This window comes from Salvia hispanica, chromosome 6, assembly GCF_029641045.1.
Source record: "Salvia hispanica isolate PSC_SH4W2 chromosome 6, Shi_PSC_v1, whole genome shotgun sequence".
Classification (NCBI taxonomy): domain Eukaryota; kingdom Viridiplantae; phylum Streptophyta; class Magnoliopsida; order Lamiales; family Lamiaceae; genus Salvia; species Salvia hispanica.
Window position 1 is genome coordinate 1067501 of NC_142697.1, and position 23082 is coordinate 1090582.

At 37.7% G+C, this 23082-nt stretch overlaps 3 protein-coding genes, 1 long non-coding RNA gene and 1 pseudogene across 6 annotated transcripts; 1 reads left to right on the forward strand and 4 right to left on the reverse strand.

The window, feature by feature from the left end:
- Nucleotides 1–2777: 2777 nt before the first annotated feature.
- On the forward strand, nt 2778–5026 carry LOC148922985 (exocyst complex component EXO70A1 pseudogene; annotated as a pseudogene).
- A 2218-nt stretch (nt 5027–7244) lies between these two features.
- On the reverse strand, nt 7245–9145 carry LOC148922986 (sm-like protein LSM1B). Its single transcript, XM_089060485.1, has 5 exons — nt 8745–9145; nt 8019–8087; nt 7819–7934; nt 7680–7742; nt 7245–7598 (listed from the first exon to the last, which is right to left on the reverse strand). The coding sequence occupies exons 1-5, from the start codon at nt 8803–8805 to the stop codon at nt 7521–7523; spliced, it is 387 nt and encodes a 128-aa protein (XP_088916611.1). The 5' UTR covers nt 8806–9145; the 3' UTR covers nt 7245–7520.
- A 721-nt stretch (nt 9146–9866) lies between these two features.
- LOC148922987 (protein DEEPER ROOTING 1-like) lies at nt 9867–10990 on the reverse strand. Its single transcript, XM_089060215.1, has 4 exons — nt 10927–10990; nt 10244–10779; nt 9970–10141; nt 9867–9886 (listed from the first exon to the last, which is right to left on the reverse strand). The coding sequence occupies exons 1-4, from the start codon at nt 10976–10978 to the stop codon at nt 9867–9869; spliced, it is 780 nt and encodes a 259-aa protein (XP_088916341.1). The 5' UTR covers nt 10979–10990.
- Nucleotides 10991–14763: 3773 nt separating this feature from the next.
- LOC125204471 (Nucleoside diphosphate kinase family protein) lies at nt 14764–17406 on the reverse strand. Its single transcript, XM_048103135.2, has 5 exons — nt 17185–17406; nt 16026–16250; nt 15653–15760; nt 15425–15534; nt 14764–15130 (listed from the first exon to the last, which is right to left on the reverse strand). Exons 1-5 carry the CDS (start codon nt 17259–17261, stop codon nt 15102–15104), a joined length of 549 nt encoding a protein of 182 aa, XP_047959092.1. The 5' UTR covers nt 17262–17406; the 3' UTR covers nt 14764–15101.
- Nucleotides 17407–19970: 2564 nt separating this feature from the next.
- LOC125208303 (uncharacterized) lies at nt 19971–21486 on the reverse strand. 3 transcript variants are annotated; one of them, XR_007174087.2, is made up of 3 exons: nt 21238–21486; nt 21048–21126; nt 19971–20318 (listed from the first exon to the last, which is right to left on the reverse strand). It is a non-coding gene; the product is annotated as an uncharacterized LOC125208303 (long non-coding RNA). The 3 variants fall into 3 exon arrangements; XR_007174088.2 differs by having other exon boundaries at nt 21200–21486; XR_016132245.1 differs by having other exon boundaries at nt 21048–21486.
- Nucleotides 21487–23082: the final 1596 nt, after the last annotated feature.

Below are 23082 nucleotides of genomic sequence, written 5' to 3' on the forward strand. Positions count from 1 at the left end.
CAATATTAAAGATACTTAATATATAATCCTGCACTTGTCTATGATATTGTCATGTCCAACAGAAATGTTGCAGATGGAAAAAACATTATCCATCTTCCGACTAATGAGGTAGCCGAGAAGCTAATTACACCTTTTGTGATGAGAAAAGGAGAAGGAACATTAATACCACCCATTACCATATCTCATGATATTGATGATGATGAGATGGTGAATGTGAAATATGAGTTCCGTCATCACCAACATCAACTCACTTTAGTCCCATCTTCACCTCACGACGATCAAAACCAAGAAGAAGATGAGGAGAATTATGAAAGAAGATGGGAATTAATATGTGACGGGTGCATCACTCCTATCTCTTGTTCAACAAGTAGTAAGTATTACTATATGAGTTGCAGTGAATGCAAATATAATCTCCACGTGGCGTGCTTTCACTTGCCACCTCACATTTCCTCCGTTCCACACCTCCACCGAGACTGTCGCCACCACCTACTTCTCCGGTCTTCCGACAACCTTAAACCTTGGAATTGCAGACTGCAGTGTCTGTAGATATCCTATGAATGGGATGTTTTACGCTTGTGGAGAGTGCGGCTTCAAAGCAGACATAAAGTGCGTATGTATGCCGGATACCATATATCACGCAGCCCACCCGCAACATCTCCTGAATCACGTGCTTACTAAGTCTTCTCTAAGAAAAGATGTGCACCCAGGGCGACGCTTACCGTGTGCTGCTGATTGTGGAAATGACGCATTTAGCTGCGATTGTTACAAGTGCAGCAACAGCTCATGTGACTTCATTGTGCACATTGGTTGCGTTCTGCTGCCGGCATCAGTCACCAGCGCTAGATGGGACGAGCACCACCTGCTGCCTCTGACATACAACGCCACTCTCAAGTCTCAACCGTCCTGGTGATTTCTACTGCGACATTTGTGGTGACGATAGGCATGAGCGTCTTGGATTTTACTGTGCGTATATGTCTCTACAAATGCGGTAAAAGAATGATCGACATGAAAGAATTCAGAACTGTTAAGGAGAAATGATCGATGTTGCAAATGTTGTTTACAATCTCTCTCAACCCATTTATATGTTTCCATGTAAAACCTCTCCTTCCATGCTTGTCAAGCTATATATGTACATACAACAATCTATTTGCAAGACACGCCATTCCATTATAAAAGTAATGAAACCATAAGGGCTATATATAGTAAGAAAATTGCAACTTGTATTTAGAATTATCCAAGGAAAAAAATAATGAATTCAATAGTATTCTTTCATCACTTTATATGTGAGGCTATAGTGAGAAAAATTATGAGTTATGAATAAAATCACCAATGACCTTCACTAAAACAAAGAAATTGAATTGAATTGAATTCTTTAAGCAACATTCAACATTATATGTACTTATAAATAAGATCCATCACTCCACTTAGTGGTAGGATTACCAATTTACGAAAAACAGATAGATTGGAGTATAATTTTGTGTTTTATTTTTGGAATTGGGCAAACACTACAATCATCTCATTTTAATATTGATGATAAATAAAATATTGAAACAAAAGTTATTTTAAGCAAATCATTTAGTGTACGTGCGAGCATTTTTGCACGTGTGAGTGTCGGCCTCCTGCTACAAGTTGACTACTAAATTCATTTTTTAATTAATTTACTAACTACAAACTCATTTATTCGCAAATGTGGGAGCATCCGCAGCGGTGGCGTCCGTCTGTTCGTGCCGCTGAGCACGAGCTCGTCTGTCCGCTGCTGTGAGCTGTCCGTCCGTGCCAGCGGCATGGTGCTGCTCTTAGCTAAGAGCACGTCCGTGCCGCTGAGCAGCCCTACGTGGCGTATTCTTATTGGCCAACGGCTAAATTCGATTTTTTATTTTTATTTTTTTTTTAAATTCGAAATTTATTTAAAAAAATATTTTTAAATAAAAAAACAATATTTCCCACTTCCCAACAAATTATATCCGTTTTCTACCCACTTTTAATTTATTTTCAATTTTTTTCCCCCAAAATTCACATTTTCATCTATAAATACCCCCACTTCAATACAAAAAATTCTCATAACACTTTAATTATAGAAATTTTTAATTTATTTTAATTATGTATTTTTATTTTCTAGGATTTTAATAATGTATTTTTATTTTTTAGAATTTTAATTATGTAATTTTTATTTTTTAATATATTTTTTATAATGTAAAAATGTTTTTAGTAATTGAAATATTTAAATTGAATACTAGAATAGTGGGACCATTGAGCTTGTCCTTAGCTAAAAGCACGAATGTGGGTATTGTGCTCTTAGTTAAGGACAAGGAGTAAAAGTGGGCACCTCCATGCTCTTAGCTAAGAGTACGGACGGGGGGGGGGGGGGGGTTTATTCCTAATTACTTACCTAACCATTGCCCATTTTACTGACTGCAAGGGCTTAGTGCAGTTGGTTCCGAGGGAGCAGATATTGCTACAAGGAGCTGGGTTCGAATTCCACTACTGGCGTGTGGGAGCTTCCATCTCTCGGGCTGGCGTGTGGGAGCTTCCATCTCTCAGGCACAAGTGTGAGGCCTTGGGAGATGGGCTCCTGTCAGGACAGTGGGTTGTGTGGGGGCGGCCAGGGTGACCGCATCACCTTTGCTACAAGAGTACGGACGAGGACGCTCTAAATTACTACAAAAAGAAACATAATTTTATCTTTTAGAAATTCAAAAACTAATATAGAAATTTACCACTCTACAAGAGAAGAGATATAAAGCCCGCAGCAGGGCCCGCCAGTGAAGAAGCAGAGCCCGCCTTCCCATCTCTCTCCATAGTCCACAATCAATTTTCTCCCTCTCCAGTCTCCACCATCAAAATCAATCATCACTTCCTTTTCCCCAAAAAAAATTATACACCTCTCCTCTCTCCACTCCCCACCATTGACCACCCATGGAGCCGCCGGAATCCCCCCTCTCCGCCGCCGAAAACCTCATCCTCCGCTGGGACTCCTCCCCCTCCTCCCACTCCCGCGACAAGCTGATCTTCTCCTCCCCCCACCGCCCCGAAATCGACCGCTACCTCGACGCCGTCGACGAGCTCCAGAAATCCATGTCCGCCGCCTCCCTCTCCCCCTCCCCCTCCCCCGCCCTCCAGATCGCCATGGCCCGCCTCGAAGACGAGTTCCGCTCCATCCTCCTCTCCCACACCTCCCCCATCCACTCCGACTCCTTCTCCGAGTCGACTCACTCCCGCTTCTCCATCTCCGAGTCGACTCACTCCGAGTTGGACGAGGACGAGGATGAGAGCGTGAAGCAATTCGACCACCAGGAGAGCAACGCCAGCACCGCCAGCAGCTACTGCTACAAGTCCACCAGCAGCATCCGCGAGATAGATCTCATCCCCGCCTCCGCCGCCTACGACCTCCGCTGCATCGCCGAGCGGATGATCGCCGCCGGCTACCTCCGCGAGTGCATCCAGGTCTACGCCAGCGTCCGCAAATCCGCCGTCGACGCCAGCCTCAGGCGCCTCAGCGTCGAGAAGCTCAGCATCGGCGACATCCAGAAGCTCGAGTGGGAGGCGCTCGAGACGAAGATCCGCCGCTGGATCCGCGCCGCCAGGATCTCCGTCCGCGTCCTCTTCGCCAGCGAGCGCCGCCTCTGCGAGCAGATTTTCGAGGATTCCGGATCCCCCGGCGCCGACGACGCCTGCTTCATGGAAACAATCAAAGGTCCTGCAATTCAGCTCTTCAATTTCGCAGAAGCGATTAGTATTAGCAAGCGATCGCCTGAGAAACTGTTTAAAATCCTCGATTTGCACGATGCTTTATCCGATTTGATGCCTGATATTGATTCCGTCTTCGAATCGAAATCTAGCGAGTCAATTAGGGTTCAGGCCGTTGAAATCCTCTCTAGGCTAGCCGAAGCCGCCCGAGGGATACTATCGGAATTCGAGAGCGCTATCCTTCGCGAGCCCTCTCGAATTCCGGTTCCCGGCGGTACGATTCACCCGTTGACTAGATATGTGATGAATTACATAAGCTTGATTTCTGATTATAAGCAGACTTTGATTGAATTGATCGTGTCGAAGCCCTCCACCGGGCCGAGGTACTCGAGCGATCCCAATGTTCCGGATATGGATTTCTCCGAGTACGAAGGCCAGACTTCGACGTTGGCGCTTCATTTGATTTGGATCATTGTGATTTTGCAGTTCAACTTGGATGGAAAGTCTAAGCATTATAAGGATACTTCATTAGCCCATCTGTTTATGATGAATAATGTTCATTACATTGTGCAAAAGATCAAGGGGTCTCCCGAGTTGAGGGAAATGATCGGGGATAATTACTTGAGGAAGATGACGGGGAAGTTCCGGTTCTCTGCAACTAGTTACGAACGGGCAACGTGGGTGAGAGTGTTGTATTGCTTGAGAGACGAGGGTTTGCACGTGACTGGGAGTTTCTCCTCCGGTGTGTCAAAGAGTGCTCTGAGAGAGAGGTTTAAGGCTTTCAATTCCATGTTCGATGAGGTGCATAGAACTCAGGCGATGTGGTTGATACCCGATATCCAGCTCCGGGAGGAGCTGAGGATTTCCATATCGGAGAAGCTCATCCCCGCGTATAGATCGTTTCTTGGGAGGTTCAGAGGTCATATTGAGAGTGGGAGGCACCCCGAGAATTACATCAAATACTCAGTCGAGGATCTTGAAAATGCAGTCTTGGACTTCTTCGAGGGGTCCCCTGTGTCGCAGCATTTGAGGAGGCGATCTGAGTGACCCGAGTGGAACTACTTGCCACGTAGATTGTAGGACGACATTCTTTGAATTTTTGGTGGAGTGTTATGGGATGAGGCGACCGTATCGTCTCCAAAGATGCTGTTTTCGGACTGTCCATAGCCTCCCTCTCAAATGCTTCTGCCCTGTAAGCATGTGTTGTTTGTACTTCAGCTTTTAGATTTTGTTTCCATCTGTTTATATGTGAAATTGGTTGTATTTGTTGTAATTTATGAATTGTCACATGCAATTGCTATAATCTGCAAAGAAAATTTAGTAAGCCATTGAATGATTAGATGAGCTTCTATTATCTTCTCATTTGGTTTGATATATTTGATATGAAGTCACAGTATTTAATCAAGCATTGATTTAGAAACTCTAGTGACTATTTGATGAGTTCGTTTCACGGGATTATAAACCTCGGTTTTTCCTTACCTGCTCATCTCTATCACTTCAGTTACTGCTCCGTTGGTTCGAATTTCGCTTAGTACATATCTACATATATGAAATGATGCTTAACTCTCTAGTTGTTTTCACTTAGGAACATATTTCTTTATTAGGTTACTTTAGCTCTTTATACCTATGGTTAGTTTGGATTAATACAGCCTAGTGTAATAGAGATCATTTCTTGTTTTGTTGCTGGAATAGGCTTCTTTACTATGTAGATTGTCAAATTTTCATAGGTATTACCTATGTTAGTGTGGAATACCAGTTTGGTAAATTTGCTGACCAATATAAACTTGAAGTAGACTTTGAGTTCTTCTACTCTTTTTGTTGACTAATTGCAAGTGTTGATTCATTTATGATAGTCTTAAATAGCCCAAAGCTGACTAGAAAGGGTAGAGGACTATTCTCTTCAATACAAGAGACTAGTCTCAATCAACTACTACTATATTGATGATCATTGACTTCCTTCAAAATGTTCTTGTTGACTTGTGATTTTTTTTCCGATTTTATTTTGTTCGGTGGCTAGATTCATCGGTGCATGTTGCGTGTATATGTTGGTCGAGTTTTCTACATGGATGACCTATATGATCTTATCTGTTCATCGTTGAGATAGAAGCCGGCCGGTCCCCAAGATGATAATATTGCCCGGTGGGCCCACACCCGTTCGTTCTTGCTTCGTTTTGATTGCTAAATGTATCGATGCATGTCATGTGTATATGTTGGTCAGAATTTTCTATAGGGACGACGTATGTGCTTTCGTATGTTCGTAATTGAGATAGAAGCCCGGTCCCTTACGTGATATATATACACGCGGTGGTCCATGCCTGTGTTTTCTTGTTTTGTTGGAGCTTTCTATAGGGATGACCGATATGATCCCATCTGTTCATAGTCTGTGATAGAAGCCCGGGGTCCCTCGTGATGACATATACACCCGGTGGGCCTTCACTCGTTCGTTCTTGTTTTGCCTTGATTGCTAATTGTATCAATGCATGTCATGTGTATATGTTGGTCGAGTTTTCTATAGAGATGACCGATATGATCTCGTCTGTTCATTCTCAAGATAGAAGTCCGGTCCCGGTGGGCCCACGCCCCCGTCGCGGGTGGACAAAAACGGGAGGGACCTCATTAGCAATGGCTTAGTCCAACCGTGGGAATTTAATTAGTTCATTTAAAATTCGAATGATTGTGATGCTTCATCGGCCATTTGAATAGGATGAATCACTATCCAATATCTTCGATTTTTTAAGTGATTGTGTGCATATCCTATTTTCAAAATATGCAACTTTAATCTACTTTTCAAAGTGGAAAGTGAGATAAGCCGCCATATTTTAAAGATTAGGTTTCGTATATTCTTGGATTGTTTGAATACGACCATATGCATAAGAAAAGCAATATCTCAAAAATGGGTATAGAAAATTTATCACGAGGCTTAGTTGCGTCACGTTTTCTCTTTTCAATGAATTGATGTTTTAAGGGAGAGTTATGGATCGAATAATTTAAAAATATGTTTCGATTTTATTTTTGTTTTGTTGAGACCCAATAATAATAATAATAATAATAATAATAATAATAGCCAACAACCTCAATTGCTAAGTTAGGAATTAAAAACTAAACCTTTACTAGATCACATAAATCTTAGTAATAAAAAACAACCAACTTAGCTCACTAATAAAAAAGTAAATCTATACAAAAGAATATGCTCTATACTTAAACACTAATAATTACAAAAAAAAAAAAACTAAACTAAAGAAATCATGATAAAACACTATTATTTGGGGCTACCACATTATATTCGTGGGTTTTTCTAATGTTTTATTGTAATGTAAATATTCTGAAGACTTCATCTAATTTTGACTTTGTATAGTTTGATGAGATGAGCTTTGTGACATAATTATTTTATTGTGATTATTATTTGTCGTATATAAAGGAAATGGAATGCATGTCTGCCGGTGATCACGAAAATAATACTATGATTATATTCTTCGTATTATTAGTCAACATTTTCCGAGTTATATATTCTGATGGATCGATATTTCTCAACAACTGCTTACCTTTTGTCTCCTAAATAAAATGAACTAGAAATATATTCAAATATTATTTCAGATAGTACACAAAAGTCATTTTTAAGCTGCGTTTTTAGCAGTAAATAATTTCCAAATCCCATACTGATGCATCTCATCCAAATCCACCATTAACAAAAACTAGCAAGGTCAGATTCTACACGAAAGCAGAATCGCAACCATCCGGCCTGTTTATACTTCCACGAAGCCAGCATCCGCGATAATATTTGCAGAAGAGCAGCCCCAGCGTTGAGGAACTGGATCGTTGCAGATACATCAAAATCAATCCATATCGAGAAAGTCCATCCTCTTGTTCATCATACCCTTGAGCTCCGAAGCTTCTCTTTCTGCCTTCTGCGCCTGCACAAAGAGGAATGCAGTCGGATATTAACTTGACGTCTATCAATAGATAATTAGATATCAAGAATGGAGCTTACTTACCCTCTTTATTTCTTCCGATGAAACGCGAGTCATGTGAGAAGGAAGCTCCTCTTTGTCCAAGTCCTAACCAAACCAACCATGCTCAAGTAAAAGGTAAAATAAAACGAGAAGCGAGAGAGCGATTTTCAATGGTATGTACCAGTTCCCCGATTAAGACAACGTTCTCTCCACGAATTATGTACAGACCCAATGGGATATCGCAATAAATTTCGCCTACAATAACACGCTCACACGCGCCCTCAAGGACAGCATTGGCTACATATAAGATATCAAGATTTGTTAGACGAAATAGTATCCAATTGTGCCAGATTCTAGTGTTATATTGACAGACAGACATACCAAACTGGTCAAAGGAACGAAGGATCCCTAATAGTTTCCTGCCATCTCGAAGTAATACAAGAAGTTTCTCTGTGGAGAGAAACATTTCAAGTCAAAAGGTAAGAACTCAATCTAAACAAGTGTTATCATCCAAAAAACATATTATATCTAAGCGTTCCCGCCTTCATCCTAGAACTAGAATAGCAAAAAATTGCGAATCACCAAACCATATTACAAGAACCTTAAGGAAATAAATGTAAAACGAAATGACACATAGCAGAGTGCATTTGACTAGTAAAATGCTCATTGTATTAAGCAAAAAAATGTGAAACACAATGGCATATACCAAGTGATCTAGGATTTGTATGGATCAGAATGCACTTTACGAGTGTAATATGCTCGTCGTACTACATCACTCGCCTCAAACGGCATTGGAGGAATTGACAAATTTTGATGATTATAGCATAATGCATACACTATACAGATACTAATCCTTTCACAAATTGGTAGTTATCATAACATTGATCATAGAAAAATCATAGAATAATGCTACAAAAATTAACCTCGACAAATGTTTTACAAAAACAGCAAATCCAAGAGCTCCACCAATGCAAAACTAAATCTAAATTCAATCTTCATCTCCAAATTTGATATATTTACAAAATTTCACTCGAATTAAACCAAAGCCAGAGTTGGGTAATAAATTTGATTTTTTATAGAAAATAAAAGGAAAAATGAGAAGCTCACTGTCAAGATAGCTAGCAAGAGAAGTCGAGAGAAAGACATCTTCAGGGCCAGCCCACGACATTGATGAACGCCAAATCAAAGCTCGAACCTTTTCGTTATAAACGAAAAAACCCACCGAATAAAATCAGGAATTCCAACGAAATTAATCCACTCTCCCCCAACTGAGTAGAAATCGGAAATTTGAAACCCTAATTCAAGAAATTTGTGAAATTGGATGAAGATTTGAATCGGGGAGATGCAATGATGACTACTCGTTGAAGATCTGATCTGGGAAAAACCCTAATCCCCCAAATTCAGGGGGGAGGCTGAGATCAATGTGGAGAAGCTGATGATTAAAGCCCCCTTCTTGATTTATTTCGAGGCTCTCGTTTTTAATTGTGATTCGTGACTTTCTATTTTGACCCCTATAGTTTTAGCTGTATTTGATCCTTTTCAGTTATTTATTTGTTTATTAACTTATTATTATATCTCTTGAGCTTTAATCTTGTTTAGAGTGAATTGGGTACTTTTACTTATAATTCATATTTATGGAAGTTTGAGTGAGTTCTAAGATATATAAATGCACCAAACCTCAAGGCTGTGTGCAATTTATGATAAGAAATCATTTGAATGTTTAAAAAATGTGAATAATAAAACAAGAACATTATAGGAACTTACAATGTTTAAAGGGCTTTAGAAAATTGTATACATTGTCTTACAAATGAAGAAAATGTCCCCACACACACCATGTCCTCTATTTGTTCCGTTTCTCAATCTCGTATTTTATTTCATCGAATGTATCCAACATGTCTATAGACGAATTTAACATGTAACCGATACTAATGAAATTAAATACGAGGATGAAAATAGGGATTAGATCAAAACCTTTGTAAACTACAGAAAAAGCGATGAGAATATTACACAACATGTGTTGCATCCATCCAAATTGATGAACACACACATGAAAAAAGAGAAAGAAAGTTTCCTTCCCATCATCAAGAAGAACACATACATGTTCACTTGTAAAATAAATATTCAATTTTATTGAAATATTTGCCTATATATATTCCCATGATCCATATTTATAGTATTTTCTAAGTCCCCTTCTTTATCTCTTCAAATCTTGATGAACTTCAGCAGTCTCTAAATCTCTAGCACAATAACTGCAGACAAAAAACACTAAAACTATTAGTCTTCAATCTTCATATTTATAAACACATGAACAAAATTCAAGAAGAGAACTCACAATCAGAATCAGTTTTGTCCCATTTAGATGATCCCTCTCCACCTTCATACCGCGATTCTTGATCTTCGTCTCCATCGGATTTAGCCCTGTAGTCCTCTATGCATCTCTTTGATGAAGCCATTCTTGAAGGCTTTTGAGAGTTCATTTTTTTGGTCAGCATTATCCTCATAAGCTGCATACAAAAAAAAACAGACATGTAAAGTAAGGATTTTTGTCCAAAAAGGACAACTTTGACACAAAATCTTGATCAAGAACATGTTTCTAAGGCTCATACCTTCTCCATTCTTGATTCTTGCAATGTGTCTCGAATGCTGGGAGCCGGTGCAAAGCCACCTCTGCAAGCAAAGACTTTCTTGACAAGGAAGGATAATGACTTCTTCCCAATTGTCGTATTCTTCTTCTTCTTCTCACACACATCTTTACATCTGCCTAGAATGATCCTGATCGTCCGATCAATCTCATCCTCATCTTTGTCGTCTGAGTACGTGCTGAACCTGTTTGAGTTAGTCCTGTCCACTTCCAAGCTAGAAGGACAGTTGAGGAATCTGTCCAATGGGAGATCAGCCGGCTGATCCTCAGCAGCTGGCTTTCGCGTTAGGAGCTTCGTTAGCTCCTTCTGCAGCTTCCCCACTTCCTCAGCTGTGAATTCTGAGAGATCAGGAGATGAGCATTGCTCCTCTTGAGGGATTTGGCTGTCTTGGATCTCTTGCTTGCTCTCTCTTGGGGCTGTGTTGCCAAATGTCCCGATGGCGAGTAGGCCGTGGGGCCAGTCGTTGAACTCTTCCTTTGGAGGCTCCTTCTTTGTATGATCTGCCAAAGAAAATTGGTGTTAGTTTTGGTTAAAAATGTACTTCTATAAAGGAGTATGACATGTTTCACAATTGAATAAAAATTGAATCTTTAAATTGAAAATTCTACTTTTGCAATATGAATAAAAATTGGATCTTGAACACTAACTTGTAGTAGGAATTGAATTATGTCTCTTTTCTCCATGGAACTTGCTTTGCATCCAGTTCAAGAACTGCAAAGAAAGAACATATTTTGTCACATAACAAAATGAGGAAAATAGAGTCAAGATATATACTTAAATTGATCAATCTTTTACCTTCATTGTTCAAGAATGACTTTAGAGATGTGGGGTGAAGAGGTTTTGGTAGGGAAAAAAGAAGGTTTTGAATAAGCAGATCCTAGAAGCCAATGAAATTTGAGCTTTAGCACTAACAAATATGAAGCTGATTTTCTATTGGTTCAAGTTCCAAAATATATGTATAAAAAAGTCAATCTTGAATTCTTTTTGGCAAGAGAGGAGATCAAAGCTCAATGTCAAAATACTATGTTCAAGTCCCATGCAAAAACAACGTTATATATATGTGTATATATAACTAGATTATTAATATATTTTTTTGTTTTAAGAATATAGGATGTTTCTTTTGTGACAAAAGGCAACATAAACAGTCGTGGCACTTCTCTAATCCAAGAGATTAGTGCTAATCTTGAGGCAATTAAGTTAAAGATTAGTGTTTTAAAATCTCGAAACGTGAGACAAGGCCACCAATTTTACACGTCCTAATCTTGTGGAATTAAGCTCTTAATCACCACTAAATTACTAATAAAGCCTACAACTACAAATATCTCAACTAAGAAAGAATAAACAAGAGGAATATTCTCAGGTGTTGACTTCTTGATTGGGAGAAAATGTTTTGACTTGGTTCTTCTTATATGAACAATCATTTTGAGTTGGTTTCAAGTTGAAAACATCTCTTATGATAAAAAATTAGGAATCGTTTCAATCTTAGATAATGTAAAATCTCAAAAGTTACGAAAAGTTTTAATTTTCCTAATAAATTCATGAAGTTTTACTTTAAAATTAATTTGTGGCTGGACTCTTCCCTCAAATTTTGATCAATAACTTTACATATTTGTTAGCACTTGTAGGCTATAAAAAAAATAAAAAATCAAAGAATTATGTGGGATTAAAAATATATTTTTTCTCCAAGCCTAGTTGTAATAAAACTGTAGTAGGAATAGAACTAGAAGCTCCAAGAACATTACAAACTTCAAAAATGGAAAATACAGCCCATGGTTTGGGTTATTACTATTAATCTCTAGCTAATCCGAAGAGGCAGGTGAATTCATCAGAAATTGGTGTCTAAGAGTTCTTGGAAATTGAAAAATCACATCTTTTGGAGTTGAAGTATTAAAGAAATAAAAATGAAAAGGTCGAATGTTAAATTAAAAAATGCATTTATAATTCGTGATAAACCAATATATATGCAGCTAATTTTGACCAACTAAGATCACAAGAATCTGATATGTCTATATCAAAATCATCCTAAAACTTCTAAAAGTGATCTTATGCTTTGATGTAGGATATTTCATGTTCTCTCTCTTTCTATATTTCAAAAAATAATTTTTTTTTATTTCAAACGTTTTTCTTAAACTAAATGTGCTGTAGACTATATAAACGCAATATTTATACTATAATTACTAACTTTTATTTACCACTTTGTTATTGTTATTATTATTCATATAAAATAAAAAAATGGAAAAAAAATCAAGATTACTATTTTTAGAATATATTATGACTTATGTTAGGATATTAATTATGAAAGATATATTCAAAAATATGATTAATAAATCTTTAAAATTTCAATTGTTCTAAATATTTAATTTAGAGATGAGATATGATAAGTAGTGTAAAACATAAGAAGTGGGACACAAAATCTCCACGTGTCCCAATAGGTCGGGAAGAAGGACAAGTGTCATCAATATTAGCAAAAATTCTTAATCAATTCAAGTTAAATTTAATTAAAGCAAGTCTAATGTATTGGTTTTGGATTTACGATGAATACCTGTCTTGCTCTTGTGTGTGGTTTCACTCTTGCAGATCATTGGATTATTTCAACCCATTTAATAATAACATTACTAAATAACCTTGTTATTTCTTATTTACATGGCTATTCTTTAAGCCCTTAATCGCGTTGCTTAAATAAATAATCGTGCTCCTTAACTTTTGAGAATGCTTAATTTGATCTTTCTTTTCATCCCTTTAAAATATTGATAAATATTGTTTACATTTTACATATGATGAAATAACTATAGCACTGAATTTCCACAAATTAGTTGATAAATTAGTTTGAACTTTGAACCACCCTATAATTACAAACAATTACAAATAAATTTACCTATACTTATGTATGATTTGCAATCTACTAGTATTTAACAAGAACGAAGGATTATCTAGTGCACATGAAAAAGTAGCAGACGAGGGTGAATGAAGGGTTATCTAGTGCACATCAAAGATAGCGGACGGGGGTTCTCACCTGAGACGAACAAAGGTGGGGTCACGTAGGGTCGACCCACAAGTACTGACATATTCTATTAAATCCGGTCTTTCGAGCTGTCATCGACCCCACAAGTACTTACATATTCTATTAAATCAGGCCTTTCAAGCTGTCATCGACCCCATAAGTACTTACATATTCTATTAAATCCGGCTTTTCAAGCTGTCATCGACCCCACATCCAGCAGCTCTGACCCCACGAATTTCATTTTCCAGATCCAATCATAGTACAAAATTCATCCTAATTGCATACAACAATTAACAAGATTAACTAATATTCAAATGCTTCACATTGGCTGCTACATAATCTCTCTCTCTCTCTATCTCTCTCTCTCTCTCTCTCTCAATGCAAGTAAAACGTCATGCACACCGTCACCATCTCTAATTCAAACTTCCTTAAGCTTCTGTATAGAATTTGCAGATATCCCTCGAGATGCATGTAAAAAGAGAAGGGGAAAGGAAGGTTAAAGAAACCTCAAGAAATCACACCAATCAAGAAAGAAAAAATGATCCCATTATTTTATACGTTCCCTCTATAAACAAAGAAGAGGAAAAGAAGCCACAGCCATGTGAGAATGAGTACAACTAGCAAATGTCTAGAATTTGAGAAAATCCAACTCCCCATTGCCATAAGTTGTGGAATCGAAACTCGAAAAGTTGCCAAATATGGAATGTTTTGCTGTTTCAACACCTTAGCTTTGATTAAACAAAGGGTGCTGAATGATGTGGACTACTACCCTCCATAAAGTGGCTACTCTAATGCTAGTTGACTAACAGTGCAAATCTCATTGGATCTTGGATGCTAAATAATCTTTGATCACAAAAATGTACTTCTGCATCAACTTGGCCTGATTTGTGCTCACAAAGTTGTACTGCATAACATGTGGCAACAGTTCATTTCCCTTACGCGTATACAAGACTAATGTACCTAGACAGTATTCCGTAGATGAATGAAGCATGGCCGAATATGAGAGAGAGACTTACTTGGAAGGATATGGCCAAGCTACCATGGAAAGCCTCAGTGATTATATGTACATGGAAAGTAAGATCATCACCTGAATATGAAACAGAGGACAATACAAAATATATATACTACTATCAAAACTATATATATAATGACATTCTTACTAATAAAGCCTTGCCCGAGTCCAAATTAAAATGTTTTTAGTCCACACATAAAATGCTGAAACACAGATCAGGTTCAACCAAGAAGCTATCTCAAGTACATATTGAGTCCATTGTTTGAAAGCGGTCAACTACACGAACATGGTAACTGGTGTTTGGACAGAGAGATAAATGCTGAATGCAAACAGTTGATGTAAAAACCAGAAAATACATTTCAAGCCTGTATGCCAACCACACAACGATAAAATACTTTTCGAACGGAAAGAGGAGTGATGTTCTTGCATTTACTATCATAATTGGATACATGGTTTATAATATCTAGTAGATAAATTCCAGCCTTATCCACATGAATCACGGCTGGTCATTGTATTCGTTCAAGTAGTAATAGATTATCCATGCAACTATGCAAGTCAATAGTAATAGATTATCCATGCAACTATGCAAGTCAACAGTTCTTTAACATGGATTGATAATGTAACTCTCATATTTCCACCAATAAACACAAGGAGTAGAAAACAAGAAAAAATGGGACGGGTGATGAAAAGCCTAGGGCAAGGCACCTATGGATATTACCCAAACTAATCACAAGAGTTGGTCAATAATTGGTGAGTTCTATCAGCAAAGAGGCGCTGCCGATAGAAACTTGAATATGATTTCTCCAGTTTTATAACTCATCATGCGTTGGGACAAAACCTGCAGCCAGAAACACAAATACAGCTTTAGAGTTATATAGCTCAGAATTGCTGACAGACAGTCGTTATGTGGAAAATAGATGCATTTGCAGTCCTCATTTGTTGATACACGCTTATTAGATGTACTAGTACCGCATAGCAAAATGCATGATACACAATGAAAAACACGTTCTCACCATAAAAACCAACATAAAGCCGATGCAACGATAATTAATGCTAACGAACATCAAGATATTAGAATAAGGAGAGTATTCACACACACTGAAGATTGTATAAGATACAACATATGCTTCACCTGATTCAGACTTCTGAAAGAAAAAAGATATCTCTCTAGCAGCAGATAGTGGTGAATCTGAACCATGCACACAGTTTCTTTCTGAGTTGAGTCCACACAATGCTCGGACACTGCGTCAAAAGGAAATATAATGTAATAAACAGAAAATAGAAAATGGAAACAAGGAACGGAACATAATTCCTCATTGGACAATACAAAGCACTGTGATAAACTAGCAAAGCTACTAACCTGTCTGGATCAGTCACCTTAGCTTTCTTTGCATCTGTAGGTCCAATCAAAGCACGCCAATCAGCTATGGCATTTTCCTTTTCTATTACCATTATCCGCACTGGCCCACTGGTTAAAGATGACAGTTAAGAGGAGTCTCTGTCATAAGGAAAGATTGTAAAACTGATGAAAGTAATTATTTGTTCCTTGTTGTGGCATATTCCACAAACTCAGAAATATGTAAAATATTATGCCTGTTATTAAACTATATGAACCATTCTGTTTGTTTATCGGTCAGACCAGCTAATCTTGACAAGCAGTATTGATGTGTTTAGGATTTTAAACTGAATGCCTTTATCTCAAAATGAAGTCAGAAAAAAAAAAGATAGTTTACCTGGTCATGTACTGAACAAGGTTTGAGAAAAAACTCTTTGAAGCATGCTCAGCATAGAAACTTTTCACTGTATCCTCATCTAATTGGCGCTCAATCTCCTGCGTGATGCTGAAGCCAGAATCCAAGATAATTTCCTTTATAGCATCAACATATTTACCTTCAACTCCATCCGGTTTTATCATTGCCAGGGTCTTCTCTTTGAAGCCATCCACATCAGATGATGCTCTAGAGTCCAACATTTGAAGGTTTATAAACAGTCAAACGGAAATAGTTTTAACTAAAAAGAAACTTTAGACAAAGTAACATCCAGCCAAGTAAAAATGCTTCTATCAACAAAGCCTTTTTTTTTAATCATATGCACTACAACTATGGTAAGCCACAGATGATCCCCAAACATTTCAAGAGCAGTGCATACATTACCGTGCACTATATCTATCAACCTTTTGTGCACAACAAAGTGGATATGCATACATATAATACGGGCACTATGATGTCTCTTCCTTTACAGCTAAAACCTAATCTCATCCAAAAACTAAGCACGAAGAATGGAAGAAGCCCCGGGAGAAAAAAGCAATTAACAGAAGAGGCGCCAAACATTAGGATCTCCACCACCGCCACAGCCTGCTGCATAGTATGATTCCTTTTTTTCTTGAGATCAATATAATCAATATTCTGTGAGTGTTAATTGCTTAGCTGCTGGTCTTAAAAAGGCAAGAAAGTATGCCAAGGAAATTCAAATGCTAAATTGTAATCTACAAATAGGGGTTATACTATGCATTTCCCCGTTGCAATTCCACGAACAGCAATCTCCGTGTAATTTACATGATCAAAGGCCTCCATTGTTAGTGGAAAGACGATGTGAGGACTGAGGACCAATAATCATCATACATTTGTTATCCTTTCCGATTCAGCAAATCAGGAATCAAACAAACGCAGCTAGAACAGTAACGTCAAAAGCTAAAACAACAAAAATCTTCCATTCTCTAAGCCGTTTCACAAGTTCAATTCAGTTAATGAGCAATCTCACCCAATCCGAGCGATCGTATCAGATTCAACTCGTAATCAAAAACACCACCAGCAACATAAATCAACATTCACTAACCAGTAAAAATGTAAAATTAAATTCATAATAAAGCAATTTCAGCAGATGTTTGCTCACCTGCAAGTGAAAGCCAGAGCCAGAAGGCAGATGAGAACGCAATTGTTTGAGCAGAAAGCCGCAAAACGAATAGCCATAGAAACTTAAACCGAGATCACACGCAGCAAACTGCTTTTAGCAGCAAACACGAAATACTGATACGCGAGAGCGGGAAAAATCAAATGATTATCTTCCGATGGGGAGAGAAGGTAGAAAGAGAGAGTTCAGAGAATCAGTGATGACTGATGACTGACACCATACCGAGATTCCAGTGATGGGCTGAAAGCTCCATTTTGGGCCTTACCATTTGGGCCGTTTTCACCTTTGTTTGGGCCTTTAATAACTTTCTTGATCTCATACTATGATTACGTTGTGCTAACTAATTTATAGTAATAACTAATAATTTTTAATTCTATGTATTAAAATTATCGACATAAAAGTATAATTATATCAATACAATTTAAATATCAACACAAAGACATAAATTTATTAACACAAGAAAATTGATAAATTGATGTATTTGTATTGATATTTTTAACATACAAAATTGATATTAGTTATTAGTATATACTGTAACTTAGTTAGTATTTGATCGCACACCTCTCATCCTGAGATCCTAATACTTAATTTGAAGATTAACAATTACATACGTGATAACTAAAAACCCAAAGTATAAAAATGAAGAAATATATGGGATTATCTTCATTCAATAAAATTGAACATGAAATTAGGTGTGAACAAATAATTTAAATAATCGAATCAAACTAACCAATACTGTAACAGCCCGAATTTCTAGGGTACAATAAATACGGCGACTGCTACCAAGACGAACTTAAAAGCACTAAGAACATAGGCTAGGGTTTCATTTAAAGAGATTTGACCAAGGTATTAAACGAACTATCAAAGTAGTAAGTCAACGGTTTACTCAAGAAAATCAATGAAGGATGAATACCATAAACTATGATCTAAAGTCAAGGGTTTGACATAAATTCAACAAAACACATTATGTCTCGACCTTCTAATTCAAAAGGAATAAGTTCAAAACAACCAAATGATAATAATAAGTTTCATAATTCAGTGGAAGCAACCAAGAGAAAGTGAAGCCATGTATGAAGACACGACCACACTCGAAGCTCAAAATATCCATCTTATTTAATTAAATTTGCTCAACGCCCGCCAACGCTCGTCGCCGTTCAACCTGCACATAAGGAAAACACATGCAGGGCTGAGTATTTTGAAATACCCAGTGGACTCGTGCCAAAACATTTTAATACTTATGCCTCTCTTACCATAGTGAACTCGAGTTTTGCAGTTATCAAAAGAAAGATCATCGAGTATCACAAAAATATTTTCATAGACTGGCCAGTCAAACAAACTCCCCACTTTCTCAACAATCCATCAATCACAACATTTCCATAGTGCGACGAAAGTGTGGCCACACTTTTCGCCCACGAGACCGGCCGACTAGCAAGGACGGCTCCCGATCCCACCGTGTACACTAGCCTGGTAGGGTTTGCGGCCCTACTCAGACCCGAATTCGTTTATACATATCCACAGCCCTATAGCCCAATGGAGGGAACTCACAAACTAGGCATCAGGCGCACAACATCGTCAAAACAATCACAGGCATAGCATAACAGTTTAAACCACCCTTATCTCTCCACAATCATAAATTTGCACATAAAAGAGTTTAAGAATAAAGCCCACCTTGACTGCTTAGGTTTCAAGTATGATTCCCTCTTTTGTTATCCGGCTTCGCAACCAAAGTTTCACCTTTTAATCACATATGCACATATCATGTATTAGCTTCAACATCAACTCCTAAATCATGCATGTCCCAATGCTTCCCCTTTTTCCCACCGATCTTATTTACATTTATCATTCAAAACCAAGACATGTTCATCATATAGTTTATACACTCAACAAATTTTAGATCTATCATCGACTTATGTCACACATGAGCGTTATTCATACGTCACAAACACACACGCACGCACACACGCATGTATACACGCACACACACGCGCACAAACACGCACATGCACTTCCTATAAACCATTTATCCCACTTTCACTCAATCTAGATGCATGGGGGTTCAAGAATACCGATTAATCGGTTAGATGAAGAAAGATTAATATGTAGGTACCTTTTCTTGCCAAAACGAACGGTAGAAACAAAGTAGAGACTTGATTCTTCAACAATTCTTGAGACTCAAACTCTAATTCTTCTCAAAAGATGAAGAATTATTGGAGAAAAGTAGAAGGAAATTGAAAGAGAGTGGAGAGAGAGGAGTGGCATGTGATATGGGGTGGGGGGCGAAAATTTTGTGGTCTAGGGTTAGGTTTTGCCTCTTATTTATAGGGTTCAATAAAATCTTTAGGTAATTAAATAGAATATTTGGGAAGATTTGATTCTCCACAATTAAATAAAATAAATATTGTGAAGTAGAGAGGAAGAAAAAGTGGCGTGAATTAGGGTAGGAAAATAAGGAATTTTCGAAAATCTTGGCTATTTATTTAACCAAGATTTTGTTTGGTATATTTTTCGGAGTAGAATAGAATATCACGGAGCAAAATAAAATAATAATTTTTCCACCGAAAATTGGAAATAGGCGTGTTGTAACGACCCGCTAAGACGTTACGACTAGAAATAATAATAGTAGCTAATTATATATATATTTGCTTATTACTTTTTGTGTGATTACATTCGAGTTACGATAGATTGTCATCGTTGTTTGTTTTCAACATTAGGCAAATAAGTAAAGCACATAAATATATATATAAATATAATAAGTATAAACCAATGAATGAGATCCCGAAACCAAAATTTATAATGTCCGGTTCATCTAGCAAAGGTCCAACAAATATCTAATTTATACATCGAATGTTCCAAGAATGTGGGTGCATCATCGAGAAAAGCCACGAGTTTGAACCGGGATTCTCCTACACCAAATTAAACGATAAATGTACAAATCATAGTATGTTAAACCACTCCACATAAGCTTGTCGTAGCTGAAACGCCTCATCCCTGTACAAGTAATGATTATATGCTCAGAAGCAATTAATGAGCAGCAGAAGTAAATCAATGGCCCACATATCATCTCCTTTTCTTTTCTTAAAATTCCTCAGTAGGATTCAAACATGATGTGATCACCTCTGCAAAAAGAGAATATTTGATTGTCAGGAAATACAGTAGCAATTAATGCCTCCCACTTGTCTAGCAAGTGGCTTTGGCAGCACATATAAAAAGCAACATCTCTTTACATCATAACACTTTTAGAATAACTCACTTAGTTTCATATACAAGAAGTCAAGAGTAGTAAAGGGAAGTTTTCAGACAAGGAAAAGCTACGTACGAAGATAGATCAATTTAGTAAGCTTCTAACTCCTTCTTTGTCAGCAACTTTCATTATCATCACCTACTCAACAACAAAAACACTAACAATATATATATATATATATATACTCATACTACAAGGAAATCAAGAAGAAGACACTCTCTGCAGGAGTAAAAGCCCACCCAGTACTTTTCAAGGTACAAACTCAATAAAGACTCTATTGTAGTTTTCCTCAGTTATTTACATCACACATAGCATGTAGTAATAGAATTTAACAAAAGAGTAGGAAGCCTCTATGGTCCAACGAGACATCAATAACCTTAGAACTCCTTTTTTTTTCTTAGCCCACGTCTATCATGCATACATCTGGAAAACTAGAATTCTGCCTAAGTGCCACAGCAATACCAAGTAGAGCAATATCAACTAAGAGAAGTAGACATGATCCATCTGGAACTTCACAACATCTAAGATTCACCAAAATTTAGTAAACACAACCCCTAAAACCCTACCACCGAAATTAAATAGAAAGAGAAAAGAAGAAACTTACCTTAGGAGTTGAATCTGCTGAAATCCCGGCGACGACCCGAACCCCCCCTGGACGCATCGCTAATTCCACTCTTTTCACCCTGGAATTTTTTAAAATTTCAAAGCTTTGTCCCCAGATAAAATAAAATAAAATAAAAATGAAATCTTGAGAACCTATAAAAGTAATTAGGGGAAACAAGTAATTGGGTCACCCTTTTTTCGGAAATCAGCAGCAAATCTGGAAAGGGGTCGTCGCCGGCAGCGCATGTCGGCGATGACGGCGGGGAAACAGAGTGGAGAGTGAGACGAAATTCGAGAGAGAGATGAGGAAGGAGGGGGAGACGCCGTCGGGGTCGGCGGTGCGATGGTGGCGCCGGAGAGGTGACGGCAGACGGCGGCGCTGGAGCTAGGCGGCGACGGCGGCAGTAACAATGGGGAAGAGAGAGAGAGTGTGTTCTTTCTTAGATGAATGAGGGAGATGACGATGTGTGATGTATTATGAATGTAGGTTTCTGTATTTGGGCTCCTAATTTAATTAATTGGACTACACAAAATCTAAAATTTGAGCCCAACTGCTTGTAAATAAGTGATGCTGTAGAAAGTAATTAGGAATGACCCAAATTAGGATCTAATTATTTTTCTAAAATGAAATGGTTAAAGAAGATGGAATAATTAATTGCTTGTTATGATGTTGCATAAAATTTTGTAGCTGACTTATGGACTATCACCATAATCGGAGCCGGAATTTGCAAAAGAAATAATAATAAGTAACGTGAGTATTAGGAAACCCTTAAGGAACAATAATACTGATCATTTTATATACATAATAGTAATCAAAATAAGATAATGATAATAGTAATACTAACAAGGATTTAGTTCGATATTCTCTATTAGATTAATTTTAGTAAAAACTAAATTAGTACCTTTCTATTGTGTTGTTTCCGAAAGGTTATCTCCGCAAGTAAGGTCGGAGTGAGAATCTCAAGTAAGGAAACTAAACGATCAAGGTGAGCTTTCTTATACTAAAAATACAAATTATATTTTGTGAAAACTCGAACACATGTTCGTGATTTTAATGATGCTGTCTTGCCATAAATGTTTTGTGTATGATGCCTATCTGTTGGCTAAGGCCAAGTGAATTATGAATGATGATATATAAGTCGAATTCGGGTCCCAGTGAGGGTGGTGTCCCCACTCGGACTAGTGTACACGGGATACCTCTGGCCGCGAACGGACGACAGAGAAGGTGACCGTGGAAGGTGGCCACCTTCCTGGCACAAGGATACCTCTGACCTGTTGGGCAGGGAAGGTGACCGTATGAGAACACCATCTCAGCGGCACAAGATGATCAGATATGGCAAAATACAAAAAGAAAATGGACTGCAGTCGAAAAATGATTTTTAGTAAGCTCAGGTCTTTTCAATAAAACCCCTGAGTGTTACTGTGATAATGGCTTGACAATATTTTAAATGTATATATGTATTTTTCGGCAATGTGTTCATTGAGTACCTTCGTACTCAGCCCTGCATATATTTCTAAATGTGCAGGTTGATCGTGGAGGGGTGAAGCAAGTGCTGTGGAGGGCAGGCTAGTAGCTATATAAGAATAAAACTCTCGGAGGTTCATGTCTCCACACATGAACCACGTTCTTTTGCTTCCGTTGTGCCATTAATAAGGCCTCGCTTATTTTTAAATTTCTAAACTCTGATAAGTCGAACTTGTAAGAACAGTCTCTCGAGTCCCCTTGATCGAGTATATTTTGATATAAGTAATTTCCTTTATTATTATAATTTGTGTGTCTCCTTATGTCTTGACCTTAATTTCCCCTAATTTCTATCCCCGCTTCTTATAATCCCTCCATAGTCACGATAAACCGGGTTATGCTATCCTTAGCTAACTGCGGTCGTGACACGTGTATATTGATTCCTCCATAAGGAATCAATTTTAAATATTAACTAAAATAAGATATGGCAAGATCTCCTTGAGGTATAGTAAGATTTGCTAAAATATTTATATTTATGTATGGAAGGAATCAAATAAGGGATCAATTAAACAAA

Bases quoted from the DNA above. Each gene is read 5' to 3' on its own strand.
- LOC148922987 (XM_089060215.1), bottom strand. From the start codon at position 10,978: ATGCAAAGCAAGTTCCATGGAGAAAAGAGACATAATTCAATTCCTACT. The intron at 10,780-10,926 runs GTTAGTGTTCAA...TTTCTTTGGCAG, and splicing joins TAATTCAATTCCTACTACAA to ATCATACAAAGAAGGAGCCT. The intron at 10,142-10,243 runs GTATGAGCCTTA...TTTTGTATGCAG, and splicing joins AAGAATCAAGAATGGAGAAG to CTTATGAGGATAATGCTGAC.
- LOC148922986 (XM_089060485.1), bottom strand. From the start codon at position 8,805: ATGTCGTGGGCTGGCCCTGAAGATGTCTTTCTCTCGACTTCTCTTGCT. The intron at 8,088-8,744 runs GTGAGCTTCTCA...TTCTCTCCACAG, and splicing joins TCTTGCTAGCTATCTTGACA to AGAAACTTCTTGTATTACTT. The intron at 7,743-7,818 runs GTACATACCATT...TGGTTTGGTTAG, and splicing joins TTGTCTTAATCGGGGAACTG to GACTTGGACAAAGAGGAGCT.
- LOC125204471 (XM_048103135.2), bottom strand. From the start codon at position 17,261: ATGGCTATTCGTTTTGCGGCTTTCTGCTCAAACAATTGCGTTCTCATC. The intron at 15,535-15,652 runs GTTAGTAGCTTT...CTTTTGACGCAG, and splicing joins AAGGTGACTGATCCAGACAG to TGTCCGAGCATTGTGTGGAC. The intron at 15,131-15,424 runs GTGAAGCATATG...TTCTGGCTGCAG, and splicing joins CTTTCAGAAGTCTGAATCAG to GTTTTGTCCCAACGCATGAT.